We start from the raw sequence: 19,239 nt of genomic DNA, 5'->3' as shown, positions 1-19,239 counted from the left end.
ACCTAAAACGGTACAAATGCTTGTCGCTGGGGCAGTACCCTTTTGAAGTACAATAATGTACCCCTAATGCAGGTACCGTTTGGTACCCTAGCCATTTGTACCCATCAAGGTACACTTGTGTACCTGCAATGACCGAAATGTACCTGTGTATATCATTACAGCATAGCAGCCTTAAAAGGTACTAATCTGTACTTTAAGGGTACAACCCCAGTGAAAATTTAAGGTGGTATAATTTAAATGTATTCACACAACCAATAAGTAAATTAAAATGTTTATTCTGAGAGAAAAAATCACTTTGTGATATTACACACAATACTCCACATGAATACAGGTACATAAAAGTTAACACATTCATATCAAAACATCAAAGTATCTTACATTAATCAATATGCATATTAACGTAAAACATGTTGTAACTCTTTATGTAAGTGTAAATATAAAACAGTTTGATCTCCAATATTTTGCTTCCACATTGTGTTTATATGCAGAGGGAAAAAAATGATTAACTTGCACCATAGGTGATCAACATTAATAACCTTGATCTATATTATACCAATATTTGAGTTAACCACTTCACACAAAAAACCTTGCATGCTTTTAAGTTCATGTTAATACTAACATATGAGATGAAAATGTAGTATCTGCTTACCGTCACCATTACAAATGCATTCAAATGTTACAAGAGAAAAGCTCCCAGCACTATCACATCTTGTGCTTGTCACTTAACGTTTTTACAAAACTAACATTGTCCTTGCAGTAACTTTGCAGTTGCTATAATCTTAGAATTCTCATGTTTGGATTCACAGTGCATACACTAATTGAGTAAAAGATACGCGTCTTGAAGTGTGATACAATGAGTCACAATGACATCATTGAGTAGTATCTCAGAAAACAATGTGAAAGCCTAAGCAAATATTAGCAAGCCTATAAACATATACAATATAAACACACTCCAATCCTTCCATTTGGGTAGAATGAGGCGTGCCATTAAAAAGCCAAGAGTCTCAAAAGGCACTAAAGTTCAATATCAAAAACTGGCAGAAATCCAACAAATTCTTCAGGAGGACTTCGACTGGAACCTTACTTGATCTACAGGACGTTGACATATTTTCAAGCAGTGGTATCACCAATGACAGCAGGGGTTGTACGTCTGTTGGAAGCAAAATGTAAACACAAACCTCACAATTAGATATTTTCAACCACACAAATAAATAGCCTCAGACAGATTGTGTAAAATACACATGTATGCAACTACAGTATGTCAATCCACTCACCTGGCATAGATCATTGCTAAGTCATTGCAAGTTCCGTGGACTGTCTGACTCTCCCAAAACTTCTCCATACATCCTTTTCACCTTATATTCATAAAGCTGCCCGCTCCGCTATGCGTTTGAGAGAGAAATGGCATATGCAATACATTAATATAAATTAAAAAAAAAATGACACAATGAAACAGCACAAGATGACCCTAAGCAATAATTTCTCCTGGACAAACTAAACAATCTAAAAATTGTCTGTATTATTTTAATTTCTATGTGTATTTAACATCAATAAGAAAAATACTATCAATACACTAAGAAAAACGACCAAGTTGTGTTACTTACGTAGCCATTCCTTCAGTAAAAGCAGAGCCATAGTTTTCTCTATCACTCTGAGTAGAGGTACTTCCACACGCCAACATTCTGCCTTGGTGGTTATCTGTGTGAGAGGGATTAACGTTAGCAGCTAGCTGCTAGCAGAACGTTTCATAAAGTTCATATGGTTCATAAGGTTAGGTTACTAGCGAGTGCTAATGTTAGCCTTTAAGCCAATTTGACTCAACAGTATTCACTAACTTCACATTAAAATGGGAAACAGTGATAAAACACACACAAAATACCTTTCCTTAACATCTATCATGATAGTCATGCATTACCGAAGGCGTTTGAACACCGTTTAAAAATATTCATAGCTAACATAGGCTACGTTGCTAGCGAATGCTAATGTCAGCCTATTATGCCAACAATTTGACTCAGTTAACAGTATTCAATATTTACAAACCCGAATTTCGATAAATTGCAACTATACCTTACCTCATGCATTACTGAAGGCGTTTGAACACCGTTTCAAAATATCTGAATATAGCTAACATGACATGGGCTACGTAGCTAGCGAATGCTAATATGTTAGCCTTTAAGCGAACAATTTGATTCCGTTAACAGTATTCAACATTTACAAACTGAATTTCGATAAATTGCAACTACATCTTACCTCTGAATAGCGTTGCCTCCTGTTCCATAAAGATTATGCCAGCACCACAGCACGTTTCCCCACACCAAGCTCCTCTGCTGAAAACTGCTCCTCCATTACTTTGAGTGAGACGAAAAAATAACGGTTGCTCCCGAATCTCCTCCCTTATCAACTTCTGAGTGACAGTCCATGGGCTTTTCGTACCCATAGGTACAATATGGTCCCTTGGTGAAAAGGTACATTATTTATGTACCCGAAATGGTACCTATTAGTACCAATACAAGGTACAGGGTCAAAATTGTACTTAAAGAACGAAAATGTACCCCAACAGTACCCCTATTTTTGAGAGTGAATGCTTTATATATGTTAATGAGAGATTGCCTGTCTGCTCCCCATTTTTGCCCAGAGACCATTCTCATGAGATTAATGACCTTTTTACACTTAGTTTCTATGTACTGGATGTGATATTTCCATGTTAGTTTGGTATCCAACCATAATCCTAAGTACTTAAATGTTTCATTTCTTTCAAGCTGTTGATTGTACAATGTCATTTTATATGTTTCAGGAACTTTTTTCCTAGTGAAATATACAACCTGTGACTTTGAGACAGAAAATTTGAAACCCCAATCAACTCCCCACTCTTCAAGCAAGTGAATGTCCTTTTGTACTTTCTCATTAACATATGAAATGTTACGCCCTCTTCTCCAAATGACAGCATCATCTGCATATAATAGGCCTTCATAATTCTCTCCCATTTTTTCATATATATCATTAATCATTATGTTGAACAATATAGGGCTGATGACACTTCCCTGAGGAATTCCATTTTCAACAATAAACTCATCAGACACTGCATCACCCACTTTAACTCTGATAGAACGCTGAGATAGAAAGTCAAGTATATAATTATACATTTTTCCATTAATTCTCATTTTTTCTAATTTAATCAGCAGACCTTCTCTCCACATAGTATCATATGCTTTCTCAATATCCAGGAAGACTGTTACCATTACTTCTTTCATAATTAAAGATTTTTCAATTTCATTACTTACTTTAACCAAAGCATCAGTTGTTGATTTGCACCTCCTAAATCCAGTTTGATAGCCTTTAAGTGGATTTATGTATTCAAGGAAATAATTCAAACGCATTACTATAATTTTTTCCAATAATTTCCCAAGGTGTGAAGTGAGTGCAATAGGCCTATAGTTTCCTGGATCACTTGAGTCTTTACCTGGCTTAGAAAAAGGAAGGATTCTTGCCCATTTCCATATGCTTGGTAATTTACCTTCATTCCATACTTTATTAAACAGTATAAGGACTTTAGTTAATATATTATCAGGTAATTTTCTTAACATAGCATAACAGATATTGTCTGTCCCTGGAGCAGAATAAGCAGTATTACTCAATGCCCTCTTAAGTTCTGACATATTAATTTCAGCATCCATAATAGACATATCTGGCTCCTTTGCATTTAAAATATTTTTATTTGTTTCCATTACCTCTTTTTTCCTTCTCTTATATCGCTCCTCCAGATGACTACCCTTGTGTATGTCTGCAAAAGCTCTACCAAGCATATTGGCTTTATCAATATCTGAAATTGCTTGATTCCCATCTTTAATTAAAACAGGAATATGAGGAGGCTTAAATTTGCCTATCATTTTCTTAACCATCATCCATACTTTATTTAGAGTAGTTTCTTTCCCTATTGTTGTACAAAACTGTCTCCATGAATCTCTCTTAGCCTCCTTAATAACTTTCCTGGCTAACGCCTTTTTTCTTTGGTAATTACAAAGATTGTCCATTGTTAGATTTCTACGCAGGATCTTAACCCTTTCATGCGCAACGTCCACATGCGTGGACAGTAACTTTAACTCTGTTTTCTACTTATTTATCATGTTGATATACACCAATCCACTTCAGGGCAGTTTTAGTAGGTCCTTGGCAATATATTAACAATATGTATCATCTTATATTTGGAATATTGACTGCTTGATGACATCATCAATTCAACATGAGTGACAGTAATGGCCATATGCTGAATGCTCCAGGCATATCTGTAAAAAGCTAGTACTCAAGAAGGCAAAATCATGTAAAAAAAAATATTATGCTGTACAGGAGAGTGTGTTGAACAACTCTATGTTTTCAGAAATTAAATCGGATGTAAAATGGAGTCTGTAGACCCTAAAAAGCAACTGTCCACGTATGTGGACGTTGCGCAACAGAGGAGTTAAATGGCCAAAAATTAGATTTTGTGACTAGGACTTTTTTTTTTTTTTTTTTTCAAATATGATTTTAATTGCTTTAAATTACAAAGAAACAAACATTTGGTAAACATATTTATAAATAATGACCTAATTACATGTGGTAATGCCAAGGTGGTATGGTAATATGGGGGTAGTAGAGGGTTGGGTGGGTAGTAGAGGGGTGGGTATGAGAGTACTAGAGGTGTGGGTGGATTAGTAGTAGAGGGGTGGGTAGTATGGATGTAGTAGAGGGGTGGTTGGGTAGTGGTGGTAGTAGAGGTGGGTAATATGTGGGTAGTAGAGGGGTGGGTGAGGGTCGGTGAGCAATAATGGGGGTAGTAGAGGGGTTGGGCGGGTAGTATGGAGGTAGTAGAGAGGTGGGTGGGTAGTATGGGGGTAGTAGAGGGCTGGGTGGGTAGTATGGAGGAAGTAGAGGGCCATAGTTTCCACATTTTCTGTCATTACATTTTATCCTTTTTTACCCCTTTGTTGCGCACTGTCCACATACGTGGACAATAACATAACTTCTATATAAAAGCATATTTTTAAAAAATTCCAACTGATTTTCAATATTGGGCTCATATAGAGTACTAAAATCAATACTAAAAAAATCTAGACACTTTTTTTCATAATGCGTGCATGAAAGGGTTAAAACCTCTATTTCTTTCCTTTATAGCCTCAGAACATTTATCATTCCACCATGGAACATTGATTTGTTTCTTTTGATTCTGACTAATAGGAATGCTTTGGCTGGCTGCAATCAATATAAAAGAACTTACCTTGCTATTCATTTCATCAATTGTCTGATCATCATTTATTGATATATCATCATTCTCACAAATTTCTACAAATTTCTTCCAATCTGCTTTTTTAAAATTCCATCTATGGGGCACATTACTCTGTTCAATCTTGATTTCTATACCCACTTCACATATGATTGGGAAATGATCACTACCCATGCTTGTGCTTTGATCTATTACCCATTCACATCTACTTGCAATTGTTCTATCAACTAGAGTTAAATCTATACAAGAAGTTTCATTTTTATATACATTAATTCTAGTACCACATCCATTATTTAGACACACCAACATTCTATCATTCATCATTTCTTCCACTGCCTCTCCATTCAAATCGGTCAGTTTACTACCCCATAAACTATTGTGCGCATTGAAATCCCCACACCAGATCTCTCTATAGTTTCTTTTAACAACACCCTTCAATAATTCATTAGTTAATGCTTTACATGGATTGTAATAATTAATGATAGTAAAATTACCACTACCTTCATTACATATTTCAGTTACCACACATTCATAATCTTTGGTTTTAATGAATCTATATGGAATTCCCAATTTAATAAATGTCATACATCCTCCACCTCTACCCTTTTCTCTATCATATCTAATACCATTGTACCCTTTTAATATAAAGTCAAGGTGTGGTCTTAACCAGGTTTCTTGAATACATATTACATCAGGTTTTTCTTGCAGTTCATGAATGTATCTTTTAAATTCTTGACCATTTGCAATTAGACTTCTGGCATTCCATTGTAGAATGAGGAATACCATAATGATTTTAATTAGACTTTTGACCATCAGACTTACACTTCAATATCTCTTGAATTTCACTGGCTTGTGAACTAAATCCTAATAAGTCATTTGCAATATCTACAATTGCTTTGATCTTGTCACTTCCCTGAGGAAGTTCAGTTGCTTTAGTAATCACAGCATACATAAAGGCAAGGAAGTCATTTTTCTTAACCAACATTACTTCTTCTGACATTTTGCTTTTAAGATCACAGCATTCTGATGGATGAGAGTCAAGTCTATGTCTACTGATCTGTTGAGTAGGCCTACCCTCTTTAGGATAACTCTTGTAATTAGTTCTACTTATTGGATTGCTAGAAGCTTGTTCTGTCATAGAGGGGGGAACATTAAAGCTAGAACCTTTCTTCTCACATTCAACTTTCTTAGCAGCCTCTGCATATGACACTTTCTGAGTAATTTTGACTTTCTGGACTTCTCTTGCCTCCTTGTGTTTCTCACAACCTCCATAAGCAGCACTATGATTACCACCACAATTACAACATTTTATCACAGCATCTTGTTCACAATGACCATACTCGTGTTCTCCTCCACATTTCGCACATCTAAGTTTACCTCTACATTGACTGGCAGCATGGCCAAACCTTTGGCAATGAAAGCATCTTAATGGCGGTGGAATATATTCTCGTACTGAGTAAGACATGTATCCCATTTGAACCCTATTTGGCAGTTCTTTCTTGAAGCTTAACAAAATCGATAAGCTTTCTGTTTTATCTTTACCTTTTGTCAATCGTTTAGCTTCAACCAAATCATATTCCTTTAAACATTCCATGATCTCCTCCATTGAAACTGATGTTGGAATACCTGATATCACTCCTCTTACCTTGGATGCTGCACCTGGAATGTGTGCCGTTACCTTGAGTTTGTTAAGCGTAGTTTTGTTAAGAATGATACTTTGTTGTTCTTTTGAATTGGCAAAGATCAGGATCCTCCCGTTCCCCATAAACCGTGCATGATTTATTTTACCTATTTCCTTTTCTATTGCCTTTGTGATATGTATTGGATGAAGATCTGGTCCTCCCTTTTGATCAAACACCAAAATAACTTTCCACACATCATCCTGATTTCTCAAAACTCGGTTACCGTCAGTTTTACTCTTTTTTGCCAAAACGATTGATTCTATGGAATCCCCTTCACTCTCTGATCTTTGCCTTACATTCTGCCTGTTGCCAGCAACCTCATCCCAAAACATTTTGTCATCAATTATATTATCAAGACTTAGAGCTAAAAAAGTTCCACCAGATTTCTCAGCCATTGTCCAATTACATTCACTGCGAGTAATTTATTTACTTAAATCTCCGACGTTCAAACTTTCCGCGTCCCAAACTTTCGCGTCAAAACCTCTGTCCTTCCACTTCCGCTTCTCAGGCCTACCTCCCTCCGCAGTACCTCCAGACCGGCTGCTCTTTTGCGGAGCAGCCGCCTGGTCACGCCTTGCTCCCGCGATAAGTTGAGGCCATGTGATACCGACTGCCGAGTCGAAAATACGCCCATCTAGACCATCGTGGACAGATTTTTAACCACGTGCATCTTGTGCTGCGCAGTTTTTGTGCTGCGCAGCCAACTTGAACGCGCCTAATGACACGCATGACACACCCCCTTTATGCAGAGGAAGTGATCCCCGTTTTGCGCCCATAGACATGAACCAGAGCGGTAGATAAAACCAGAGACACTTATATATGAGGAGACACTGCACTGGAAAAATCGCCCATTGAAAAGCATGGGGTAACTTCGTAACGCGAAAGATGGCGGTTGTTTACACCGGTTGGCTATGGTTTGCACGTCCCGCCTCTTCCAGTGCCGTTGCTCCAATCATTTGACCGATCCTTGGCGGTCACGCTTTTTGAAAGCTGCGTCGTGAAGAACAGAGCATGCGCAGTCCAAAATTACCAGTAAGAAAAAGGCTTTTAAAGCGTTAATTTGATACAAAACCACCAAACCTTTTCAGCGATTTTAGTCAGATTTTCATCGCGATTTCAAACATGTGATTTTTATGTCTCTTACACCTCGGAACACGGACATCCAGCTCTCTCCCCATTCATTTAGATAGAGCCTGGTCTTGTTCCGGTCAAAGTCGCTGCCCGACCCCATGGCCAATATGGCTGCCGAGTGACGTGACTTGCTTTAAAAAGACTTTGATAAAACAGAGTGGCGACACTCCCATAGACCTCCATAGGAAAAAATGGCAGCGCTTTTTCCAGGCTATTTCCTCGTTATGGGGCTTTTGCAACTGTTTACAGCCAATCTCTTGGTCAATAGTCAATGAGTTAATTGATTACACCTTCCAGCATCAGAAGTACATCCCACCCTCCTGCGATTCAGCCATTCAGCACAGGTTTTTTTGGAACTTTTGATCGTGGCGGCAACATCAAAGAGTGTCGCAACTCTCTCTATCTATGGCTCTGACATGAACTACGACGACGTATCTTGCTCCGCCCTTAATGATCTTTGGAGTAGTCTGCCTCAGGAATGTAGAAGGAGGCTGAGTGGTTGATGGCGAGATGAGTCCAGTGGGGTGTCCTACGAAGCTCGATTAGTGGCTTAGCGAGGTATGTTGCGCTCAAAACCAGGGTATGCTGTCATACGAAAGTGGATTTGTTTTAGCGTCGCTGTATCACCATGGTATCTTATGCTCGCAACCAAACCTGGTCGGGAGCGGGTTATGTGCTTAGTTATAGCTCAAATCGTGAAATATCACCGCCCTCTGACCAATTCTAACCAATCCATTATCTTGAAAAACGAAGTTATCTCACGTGTGCTAATCTGTCATACTTTGAACAAGTCAGCCCCGCCTCTGCAAACATTTTGAATCTCGAAGGCGCTTTTAACTATGTTGTGCGTGCAAATATGTCACTACTATGGACATGTATGCCATACAAAATCTGTGGGGTGTCCTACGAAGCTCGATTAGTGGCTTAGCGAGGTATGTTGCGCTCAAAACCAGGGTATGCTGTCATACGAAAGTGGATTTGTTTTAGCGTCTCTGTATCACCATGGTATCTTATGCTCGCAACCAAACCTGCTCGGGAGCGGGTTATGTGCTTAGTTATAGCTCAAATCGTGAAATATCACCGCCCTCTGACCAATTCTAACCAATCCAATATCTTGAACAACGAAGTTATCTCACGTGTGCTAATTTGTCATACTTTGAACAGGTTCGGCCCCGCCTTTGCAAACATTTTGAATCTCGAAGGCGCTTTTAACTATGTTGTGCGTGCAAATATGTCACTACTATGGACATGCATGCCATACAATATCTGATGACCATCGACTTTTTGATGTTATAGGTTAGACACTAAAAAAGACCACCCTAGATTTCGCTACCGCTCATAAATGCGGAAGTAATCGTTTTTAAACCTAGGCTGTCTTGTGCGTCTCCACGTTTCCCGATTGGTCAAAATCACCCCAACCACGAGAACGCGCACAGATCTGAACTGAAAGCCTAGTTTGACAAATTTATCACATACCTGCTGTCGTAGGATCACTTAACTTAATACCCGAGTTGAGGCTTTGTGCAGCCTCGATATGTCTAGATAACCTAGATTTGTCTAACTTGCTTCGTAGGACACCCCACTGGTCCTGTTAGACCCATCAAAGATGAGGTGGAAGGAGCCTCCTTGGTGCTGTGGCTCAGTAGAGCAGATGGATTATCTGGATTATCAATGCTTACTTGAAAACAGGAATTCAGACACTACAGAATTGTTGTAAACATGTACCACCACAGGACTGTGGCACTAGAATTTCATGGCATGATCAGTACCCTCAGACTGAAAAGGTGGTCATCTGCCAATTTCTAACTCAAAGGAGTGAACATGCATTACCATGCCTTTGTGTGTTGCGATACTCTTGATATTATAAACAAATAACAAGGTTCAGGTAAAGGGTCTCTGAAAACATCTTTTTTATTATGAAAACCCACCAATAATAAGTGCCCGGTATATTTCTCAGTCAAATATGATGAAGCGGTCTCTGATGTGAGACGCCGTGTCTCCCAGGACGTAAGCGGACGTGCGGTCCGAGTCCGAGCTCACGGCGGGCGCCGGCTCCTTGCCGTGGGTCTCCTGCTCGGCCCGAGGCTCCGCGGCATCAGCCAGGCCAAACAGCTCCCTCATCAGGCTGCTCTTGCGGCTGCGGGAGTTCTCCTCGCCGTCGTGCCTCTGGTCCTCCTGCGCCGAGGGCTGCGCTCTCCCGGCCGACCCCGACAGGAAGGAGGGCCTGTAGGGGGCGCCGTCTCCATCCAGGCTGGGCCCTGCAGCCGGGCCCTTGGAGCCCTTCTGGAGCCCGTGGGCCGGCCGACCCCTGTGGAGGTTCTGGACGGTCTCCTTGAAGGTGTAGTGGCGCCGGGCGCGGGGTGTGGTCTGCTTGTTGGCGGACGGGCAGCTGGTTCCGAGCAGGTCGTGCAGGTCCAGACTGGTGTCGGCCTGGCCAGGGCTGCTCGGGTTGCGGGCGGCGTTCCGGGGTAGCCCCGACATCTCGTTAATCTCCCCATCATCTTCATCATCCTCGTAATTTTCATCACAGTCAACCTGCTGCTCCTCTTCATTCAGACCTGCATCTGTGCCCTCAGCGGCTGCGTGAGCAGATGAATGGGTAAAAAATACCTTGTACAGTACATACAATGACCTATTACAAACTATGTTTCTCTCTGTGCTACAAGCAGATAAAAATGTAAAGGTAACATGTCCCATGTCCAGCTGCACTGTCAGGGGGCCCACTGCACAAAGGCCTCTTTATAGTCGCCGCTCCCGATCTGTCGCGCGACAATGTTACGTCAAAATGACGTCGTTCCCTCTGTTGCACGAGAAATGTCAGCCTCACTCAGCCAATATTCAACCATATTCAGGCATTTCATATAGCCTAGCCCACATCGTACATTTAAATAGCATGACTTTTTAGAGAAGACTGGGAAGTTAACTTGGCTAGGCTCCAGCGAGAGTTGCAGTTCGGGTGATTGATGTGTTCACAGTCGTGAATGTTTACTACTTTGTTGGATAAGTTAACAAAGTTATCAGTGAGAGTCACAACATGAGGAATAAAGAGAAAAGAACTAGGACCCAGGGACATACTGTAATAAGCATTCCAGCCAAAGGTAGAGATTTATTTTCAACCAAAGGATGTTTGCTAAAAGAATCTTGGAAACACCTTGGAAACTAGATGGTAATGTCCGCTAGTTGTGAATAGCAGCAACCAAAGTCTGAAGTATCATCACAGAAGCAAGTTACTACTGCCATTAACTCCAATTAGCCCTTTTCACGGTGATGTCAGACGAAGCGTTGCTGGGTATCCTCCGGCATGTCCAGCCGCCAAATACTACAGAAGAAGAAGAAGAAGTATTCATGGGTTTCATCAGATCCCTTTCCACAGGTGTATACAATCAAGCACCATGCAGTCTGCATTGATAATCAAGGTGCTTGATTGTATACACCTGTGGAAAGGGACCTGATGAAACCCATGAATACTTATTCTTCTTCTTCTGTAGTATTTGGCGGCTGGACATGCCGGAGGATACCCAGCAACGCTTCGTCTGACATCACCGTGAAAAGGGCTAATTAGACCTCTGAAGTTAACAAGTTACAAAAAAGAGCCAAAACTTCCATCTTTGCCCATATAAGGAGAGCCAGGTGAAGCTAACTACCTATGGTAAATTGCATTGCATGTTAGCTCTGGGGTAGCAACGATCAAAGAGTTTGTCGTCTTCATGGGCCTACCCAAGATCACAGTATCCACTCCAAGGCAGAGAACAAAATAGTGCAGAGATGAACGTCTTAACTTCCGATTTCTATGTCCCCATGAGAGTTTAACAGGTGCGATAATTCTAAATGCTATTTTCACATAGAAAAAAAATCAAGATACCCAATCTCCTTATTTGGGCAAAGATAGTAGCTTTTCTGTCGGCAAACTTCAGAGGCCTATGCTGTCCGAGAACGATACATTTCTTCTTCTATAGTGTAAAGTGACGTCACATTGTCGCACGACAGGTCGGGAATGGCGAGTACATCGCACGCTTAACAGTGATCTAATCGCACTGCGTTACAGTGATCTCATCTTACTTTGTTACAGTGATTTCATCTCATGACATTGAGGTGATTTCATCTTAGTATATTAAATCACAAGCACATTACCACGCGTACCAGCAGCAATGGCTGAATACCCCTCTGATTCACTGTCCTCTGCGAGACTTCTGTCCGTGTCATTCTGATCTTTCAGCAGCTCGCTGAAATCAATGGCACAGAGGTCCTGTAAGTAAAGTCATTCACACAATTAATACCGGGGCTGCAACAGGTACCACCAGCCCCCCGCCCAAAAATGTATGTTTTGGACAGAATTGTTCATAAAAACTCATCTGTTTATCTGACACTGTCAAAATATGCTCTGGCCCTAAAGATTTCTGAGTGGCGTTACTTGATTCTTTCAAATTATTGATTCTAATACTAACCCTGGCCCAGATATGGCCTGATCTTGAATGCAGTCTGCTGCTCCCTGTTCCCTGACAGAATCAGCACACTACTGTGTCACTATTGCGCTGTGATATGTTTTGTTATCTGATGATCTTTAACCCCATTCTGTGTAGAGCTAAGCTGTGTACCATGCTCCTGTTGCTTCTCTGCTTCTCTAGGTGTTCCTCGCTCTCATACTCGATCTCTAGCTTACAGACAGGAGCTTCCAAAGGCAGAGGTGAAAAGCCCTCAGTCTGAATAGCCTTGGTCTCTTTTGTTCCTAAGACAAGAGGGACAGGTTCACCAGTACACATCAGCATCAGGGATCACAAAAACAATGCAAGAAAAAAAAACAAGTAATTTTGATATGTGAAAGGTATAAGTCACAATCTGTTCAAAATCAAAATAACAGAGGTGATTGTATATAGGTGATGATTCTACAGTACAGAGGTGAACAGAGGCGATGTATACAGGTGATATATTCTACACAGGTGAACAGAGGTGGTGTATTCTATAGGGCTCTGATTCAACTGAGGTAATGCATTCTGTACCTTTCTTTGCCTTTGGGAATCTGTGTGAGTAGATATTGTGATTCTCCAACTCCCGCTCCCTTTCCTGTGATTTCACAGATGATTGCACAAGGAGTAGGAACAAAACATGTGTTTAGCTGGCGATTTCAGCTAAAGGTACAGTGCATGATTCTAATCAGGAGAGTGAACTGACTGACACACTCACGCACCCACGCACGTGCTCGCACACACACACACACACACACACACACATACACACACACACACACACACACACACACACACACACACACACACACACACACACACACACATTTGTATTCGGCACCTGCAACACTATGCATGCTCTATACAACGTATAGCATTAGATACGTTTTCATTCGAAAAAAGAATATACCCAGCCATTGTTTTGATGCTGCAGCCTCTTTTTGCCAACTCTAATGACATCAGTGGCAATGTGTTGTGTTATTATTTTGAGTGGCCGTTCATTATGAACTGTCCAAGGCACATCTGTGAAATAACCAATGCTTTTCAATCAGCATCTTTTGATATGTCACACCTGTCAAGAACACGGGTGTCTTGGCAAAGGTGAAGTGCCCCATAATATGAATTTGTGAACAAGATTTGAGAGAAATACATGTAAGTACTAGCCTGGCTAACGCCTCCCACTTCTCAAATGAGACGTGGTCTGGCAACCAGACGTTCATTTTCTCGTATTTGAAAAAATGCCCAGATCCATTCATTGGGCGCCACCACGGATGTCTATCAAATGCGCATAGCTCACCCAACTCGTTCGTATGCAACGCTAAGGGCTGCCGTAAATCCTTTGGCGTCGAATGTAGACGCAAGAAGGCAACGGAAACTTCTCGGATGTTCTGTGATTGGTTCGCCAACATCAGGCGAACATTTGGGCGTTAGTTTCCAGACTGGCTTAGCAGCGGGATTGAAATCACCGCGCAAGGCAGTATGGGAAAACCCAGGCTATGTAAGTACTGTATCTTGTGTTCAAAAGACTAAACTTATTTGCTGGAAAACAATAAAACAATACATCTGCCACACATTTTCATATCATCAGAATCACAAGTCGGAACTCCCTTTAAACCCTTACCCTGATCTTCTGAGTGAGCTGGTCTATTTGTTCCTGGAGTAACTTGGACAGGTCTCGAGCCTCCACAGTCTTCTTCACCTCCGTGCCCAGGTGGCGGCTGAAGCATGCATTACTCAACTCAAGGTTCCTCTCCAGGTCCTGAATGACAGGCAAAGGCAAGATTTATGCAATGCAATGCAAAAATGCATTACCTGTGATTGGCATTTTGGCATATAAGTGTCATATCCACATTTATTTACAGGCCTGTTATATGGCTGATTTTTAACTGCCTGACCACACACGCACACACCCACACACGCACACGCACACACACACACACACACACACACACACACACACACACACACACACACACACACACACACACACACACACACACACACACACATTATGAATCCCCAATCCCCGTCCTCACTGTTCCCCCCTCTCCACCTTCATCCTCTTGGTCTTGACTTCCAGCTCCAGGCTGAGTTTGCTGAGCTGCTCTGTCAGCTCCTCTCTCTCCCCTAGATGGCGCTGTCGACACAGCAGCTGCAGGCGGTGGCGCTCCCCGGACGCCTCCTGCAGCCGGTCCTCCATGGAGGCGATCCGCCGCGCCATGCTGTTCCTCTGGCCCCGCGCCTTCCGCAGGAGCTCCTGGAGAGCGTGCACCTCCTTCCCGTGCTTCAGCAGAATCTGACCCGTGACCGCGGTAGACAAAACAACATAATATAATAACAAGACCCAGACAGGGAGATTTCTAGTGCACAGTAACTACTGTGAGTCTCACGTCTCTCATCAAAATCACAGAATTTGCAGACTCAGGAGTATAAAATACAAGTTATCCTGTTTATTTTTGAGACACTCACTTAGTCAGTTCATGCCCTAAATGGGTTTCACAAGTGCTCTGAGATCCAAGTTCTGGGCAACATTTCTATCTACAACTCAAAGAGCTGCTACACCTAAAGCCTCACTCCTACCTGCCAAAGGCTGAGGCTATAGAAGGCCCACTACTATGTCACTGGCAGGTTAGTCCAGTCAAACTATCCAATTCCCAAGTCTTACCCCCTCCAAGATAAATAGACAGATAAATTGATATTCATGGGTTTCATCAGGTCCCTTTCCACAGGTGTATTAATCAAGCACCATGCAGTCTGCATTGATAATCAAGGTGCTTGATTCTATACAGCTGTGGAAAGGGACCTGATGAAACCCATGAATATGTTTTACTGATCTCCAAGGGGAAATTCAAGGTCCTAGTAGCTTAAGACACCACACACAACATACACTAAAGCAAAAGTGCAACAGTGCAGGGTTAAAATCTAGCAACCAACAATAAATATGGACCGTATAAGGGACCAGCATTAATTATGGACAAAAAAGAGGAAGATGTTATAATTATGATGTTATAATTGTGAACAATATTTAAAGAAAAGTAAACATCGTAAATTAGAAATATAGCAGCAGTGTAAGGGAAGATTTGAAGAAAAAGGGCATCAGCCACATTGGTCAAGTATGAAGTTAGACCACATAGACATATCCTAGTAATCTACCACTGCCCTACCAGCTTGCTAGCCTGACTCTCGCCAGACCCTTGTAGTTCCGCCATGCTCCACCAGAGGCGTTTCGCTGAGCAGACAGCGAACTACAGGATCTGGCGATCGTCAGGTTACCAGCTTGCACAGACCCAGACAACAAATTGCGCACCTGTGGCAGGCCGCTCTCTGAGTCCTGGAAGTGCTGCAGCGCCGTCGTGTGGCGGTTCTGAACGCGGCGCATCAGCCGGTTCTCCTGCCAGGCACCGTCCAGCTGACGCTGCAGCTCCGACACCTGGCTGCTCAGCTCCTTGATGCGGTGCTCCCGAGCCGACGCCACCCGCTGGCCCACGGCGTCCCTAGGCCGGATGGGGGGGAAAAGCGGCGCTTTGAGGCCAGGGCGGAGACTCTTCTTTTGGTGTAAAAGCTGCACACCTGATCGCCTTTGGACTAAGGATGAAACGAAAGAGGGAGGCACAATAAATAAACGCTCTGTAAGTAGGCTACTTCACGACATTTCAAAATATTAATAAAAAAACGTAGGCCTACACATTCCATTTGGAAAACCGCACCCACGTTTTGACCAATTAATCAGAGCCATAGAGATTTTATCTAGGCTAGCTGATACCACTCTGCAATTAATCATCTAGGCTATTGCACTGCCACTATTTCCATGTTTTATCTAATATTACTCTAGACTATTTTTAACTTGAAGTTATTTGGAAAAACTGTCTCTGAGCTTATTGCGTTGACATCGTTATCAAGTGATAAACTTGAAATCACATTTGTAGGCCTAATCCGAAGAGGCAGTAGCCTAGCCGGATTCGTCTAGTGGTGGCCTGTTAGCCTATTACCTTTGAGATTGAAACTTTTTGCTTTCTTAAGAGATGTCTTTACTGGCGAGGCGTGGGATATCTCGAGCACAGAGGATGTGTCTTTATCAACCTCGAAATCGTCCTGATAGTAGGGTGCTGGAGAACTTTCTCGACTGCTGTAAGCTCTTGTTTGCTCTTTGCTCCTGTTGGATGAGATGGACTCAACCGAAGACCTGCTAGACCTACTGCAGGAAAGTGCATCTCCTTGTCCACCTTCATAGTCAGCATCATCGAAGTGTTGAAAAGACATCTTTAAAGATAAGTGCTTGTGTTATTAATAAATTAATTTAGACATTTGATAGAAATTCAAGATCTTAACCCAAGCCTCTCAAAAGTGCATGAATGGATAAGATAGCCTAGTTGACCCGTTGGCCTAACTTTAGCTTAACATGTTAGTTTGGTCCATGATATCACAAAAAGGCTTCTTTTTTAAATGAACAATGAATAACCGTAGTTACCAAGAAGAAGCAATCTGATTCACGACATAAACTACGCTATTTTATCATATGTTTCCACCTGGTCAACGTTATTTTGGTGACATAGCGAAGAGAGTAGATTAGTTCTAGCCCAAATTCGGTGCTATGGTTTGGTCACCATAGAAACAAGGAACGCGCTCTTGTAAAGGGAACATGGGAAATGTAGTTGGCGGTAATCGTCACGCTGCAAAACAAACTAGTCTTCCGAAATAAACCTGTTGAATTACCCTAGTAGCCTAGGTTAGTTATTAAGGAGCCGGTAAGTGACTTGCTGTTATTTCACTGACCTTAGAACATTGGTTATAGGCACAGGTACATTGTTGCAATTTAACACTTTGACGTCTTTGTTCACTCGCGACATGCACTGGTGGCTATTTCTGTCCTTATGCATAATGAGTTGCGCGGTTACAGACTAACTTGGTGTCCCCAAAGTCAACAGACAGCTGAAGTTGCCAATCACTTGGTCACCAGTGAATCACTGAACCAAACCCACCAATCCCGCAGAGGTGTGCTTGGGGACAAAAATAGCCTCGTTGGTGTGGTTGATGCCCGCAGTACAGCCTATGCCCTGTGCTTTTCGATTAACGAGAGTGAAGGCTAACGTTACAGGCTGTGTCTTTTAAGAGAACTTTAGTTGGCTCTCTTCACAAATCACAGTCTAACATCAAGATGGTTATTAAAGTATATCTAGCCACTGCATCGGGATCCACAGCGGTAAGCAAATCCAAGACTTGTCATGTGCAACTTTTATTTAGCAAAACATTTTTTTATCTGGACAATATGTTGGAATGTGCACGAAGAGATACTTGTTGGTTTGGTAAAAGTTTGGCAAAAGTCAGTCAGTGAAGTGCCGCTTAATGTGAAACTTGTAGGACACATTAAAAAAGCGTTTTGTCAGTAGGCTGAACCACTAATTTGTGGGTCAGACATGTAGCCAAGAAGCCACCCTGCCAGTTTCCTTATATATCTCGGCAGTGTCGCTGACATTCCAAACCTGCAACAGCAATCCCTTACAAAAACGTCGAGAACCTAGCCTACTGTTGAATAAATTACAGGCTGTAACACGGACTTTATTCTGACTTTCAACACCTATCAGCAACTGCGTTTTATAGTAAATAAGCCCTACAGTTGCTAATGTTTAATGATACAAATAATTTGGAGTATGACTTCACCAAAATCATTGTGATTATAAAATACAATAAAAACTAAGATGATTTTTTTTTAAAAGCTGTGTATTACAAAATCCATCTTCTGTTTTAGTTTACAATCCATATGTTTTTTAAAAAAATCTGTAGCCTTTGGAAGACATTCAAGGTAATCCAGTGTAGTTGACAATAAACAGGCAACCATTTCATACTGTAACTTTTGTTTAATGGTCTGAAATGGGTATAAATGTTCCCCTCTCAGATCAAGAAGAAGCAACAGGATGTTCTGGGCTTTCTTGAAGCTCTCAAAATCGACTACACACAGCTGGACATCGCCTGCAACGAGGAGAACCGCAGGTGGATGAGGGAGAACGTCCCTGGAGAAAAGAAGCCAGAGAACGGCATTCCTCTCCCTCCACAGATCTTCAACGAGGAGAGCTACTGCGGGGTGTGTAGCCTACAGAGCTCAGGTGCACTCTGGATGATATCAGAGACCTCAGTACAGAAAACAAAAAAAAAACATCAGAACTGTTTGTGTTAATTTACGGCAAGAAAGCTGTTTTATCATTAGGCTAGGCCTACATAATCTGTTCCTAAATGGATGAATTTGACTAGTGGCTATCAGAGAGAAGGTACAATATTGGATATCTGCTGATATTCAATATGTCCATGTTTTCAAACTCATTTTGTATCTGAACCCAAATAGGTTGTGCCAATAATAGTCATTTGCCAGGAATATCTGCAGAAATTTTCACATCTGCTAATGCCCAGAATGCAATTTCTTAAGCTGTTATCTGTCAATACCGATGTTGTGGGCCTACTGATAATATTGTATGTCCATCGACATTCGTTATCTCAGAACACTGGCCAAATTTCCCTTTTAGCTCCATACAAGGTAGAGAGAGGGTTCCCCCAATATGTAAATCCAGATCCGGATCAGGACTTGGATGCTGGAATTGTTCAGCGTTTTTTTTTTTTTTATAACTGTGACATAGGCCTCCTGTAGGCTAAGGTCGAAGGTCACCTGACTAGTCCAGGTCCAAATTGGGAATGTTTGTGCCCTGATCTGACACAT

General features: G+C 41.7%; 2 protein-coding genes and 1 long non-coding RNA gene across 10 annotated transcripts in view; 1 reads left to right on the top strand and 2 right to left on the bottom strand.

The window, feature by feature from the left end:
- Positions 1 to 733: 733 nt before the first annotated feature.
- LOC134099093 (uncharacterized) lies at positions 734 to 2,403 on the bottom strand. Its single transcript, XR_009941108.1, has 4 exons — positions 2,251 to 2,403; positions 1,605 to 1,698; positions 1,275 to 1,382; positions 734 to 1,150 (listed from the first exon to the last, which is right to left on the bottom strand). It is a non-coding gene; the product is annotated as an uncharacterized LOC134099093 (long non-coding RNA).
- Positions 2,404 to 9,981: 7,578 nt separating this feature from the next.
- Positions 9,982 to 17,402, bottom strand: LOC134099087 (lebercilin-like protein). Of its 2 annotated transcripts, none has more exons than XM_062551806.1 (9): positions 17,307 to 17,402; positions 16,523 to 16,793; positions 15,841 to 16,118; positions 14,587 to 14,829; positions 14,155 to 14,292; positions 13,068 to 13,131; positions 12,666 to 12,796; positions 12,211 to 12,316; positions 9,982 to 10,649 (listed from the first exon to the last, which is right to left on the bottom strand). In XM_062551806.1, exons 2-9 carry the CDS (start codon positions 16,791 to 16,793, stop codon positions 10,024 to 10,026), a joined length of 1,857 nt encoding a protein of 618 aa, XP_062407790.1. In that variant the 5' UTR covers positions 17,307 to 17,402; the 3' UTR covers positions 9,982 to 10,023. The 2 variants fall into 2 exon arrangements, with proteins under 2 accessions (XP_062407790.1, XP_062407789.1); XM_062551805.1 differs by lacking the exon at positions 17,307 to 17,402 and adding an exon at positions 17,002 to 17,126.
- A 178-nt stretch (positions 17,403 to 17,580) lies between these two features.
- LOC134099089 (SH3 domain-binding glutamic acid-rich protein-like) overlaps positions 17,581 to 19,239 on the top strand; it is an 18,217-nt gene continuing 16,558 nt past the window's right edge. For all 7 annotated transcript variants that reach the window (XM_062551815.1, XM_062551814.1, XM_062551812.1 and 4 more), the window contains exons 1-2: positions 17,581 to 17,733; positions 18,427 to 18,612. In XM_062551815.1, the coding sequence (XP_062407799.1) occupies positions 17,689 to 17,733; positions 18,427 to 18,612 (231 nt within the window). In that variant the 5' untranslated portion in view covers positions 17,581 to 17,688. The remainder of the gene's footprint in view (positions 17,734 to 18,426; positions 18,613 to 19,239) is intronic.

The sequence above is a fragment of the Sardina pilchardus genome, chromosome 13 (genome assembly GCF_963854185.1).
Source record: "Sardina pilchardus chromosome 13, fSarPil1.1, whole genome shotgun sequence".
Classification (NCBI taxonomy): Eukaryota; Metazoa; Chordata; class Actinopteri; order Clupeiformes; family Clupeidae; genus Sardina; species Sardina pilchardus.
The sequence above is the reverse complement of the archived record's forward strand: the minus strand, read 5'-3'. Positions and strand labels throughout refer to the sequence as shown.

Coding starts and splice junctions, on each gene's coding strand:
- LOC134099087 (XM_062551806.1), bottom strand. CDS start 16,793: ATGTCTTTTCAACACTTCGATGATGCTGACTATGAAGGTGGACAAGGA. Junction 14,293..14,586: donor TCAAGACCAAGAGGATGAAG/GTGGAGAGGGGG, acceptor CCTGTCATTCAG/GACCTGGAGAGGAACCTTGA. Junction 12,797..13,067: donor ATTCCCAAAGGCAAAGAAAG/GTACAGAATGCA, acceptor CTCTTGTCTTAG/GAACAAAAGAGACCAAGGCT.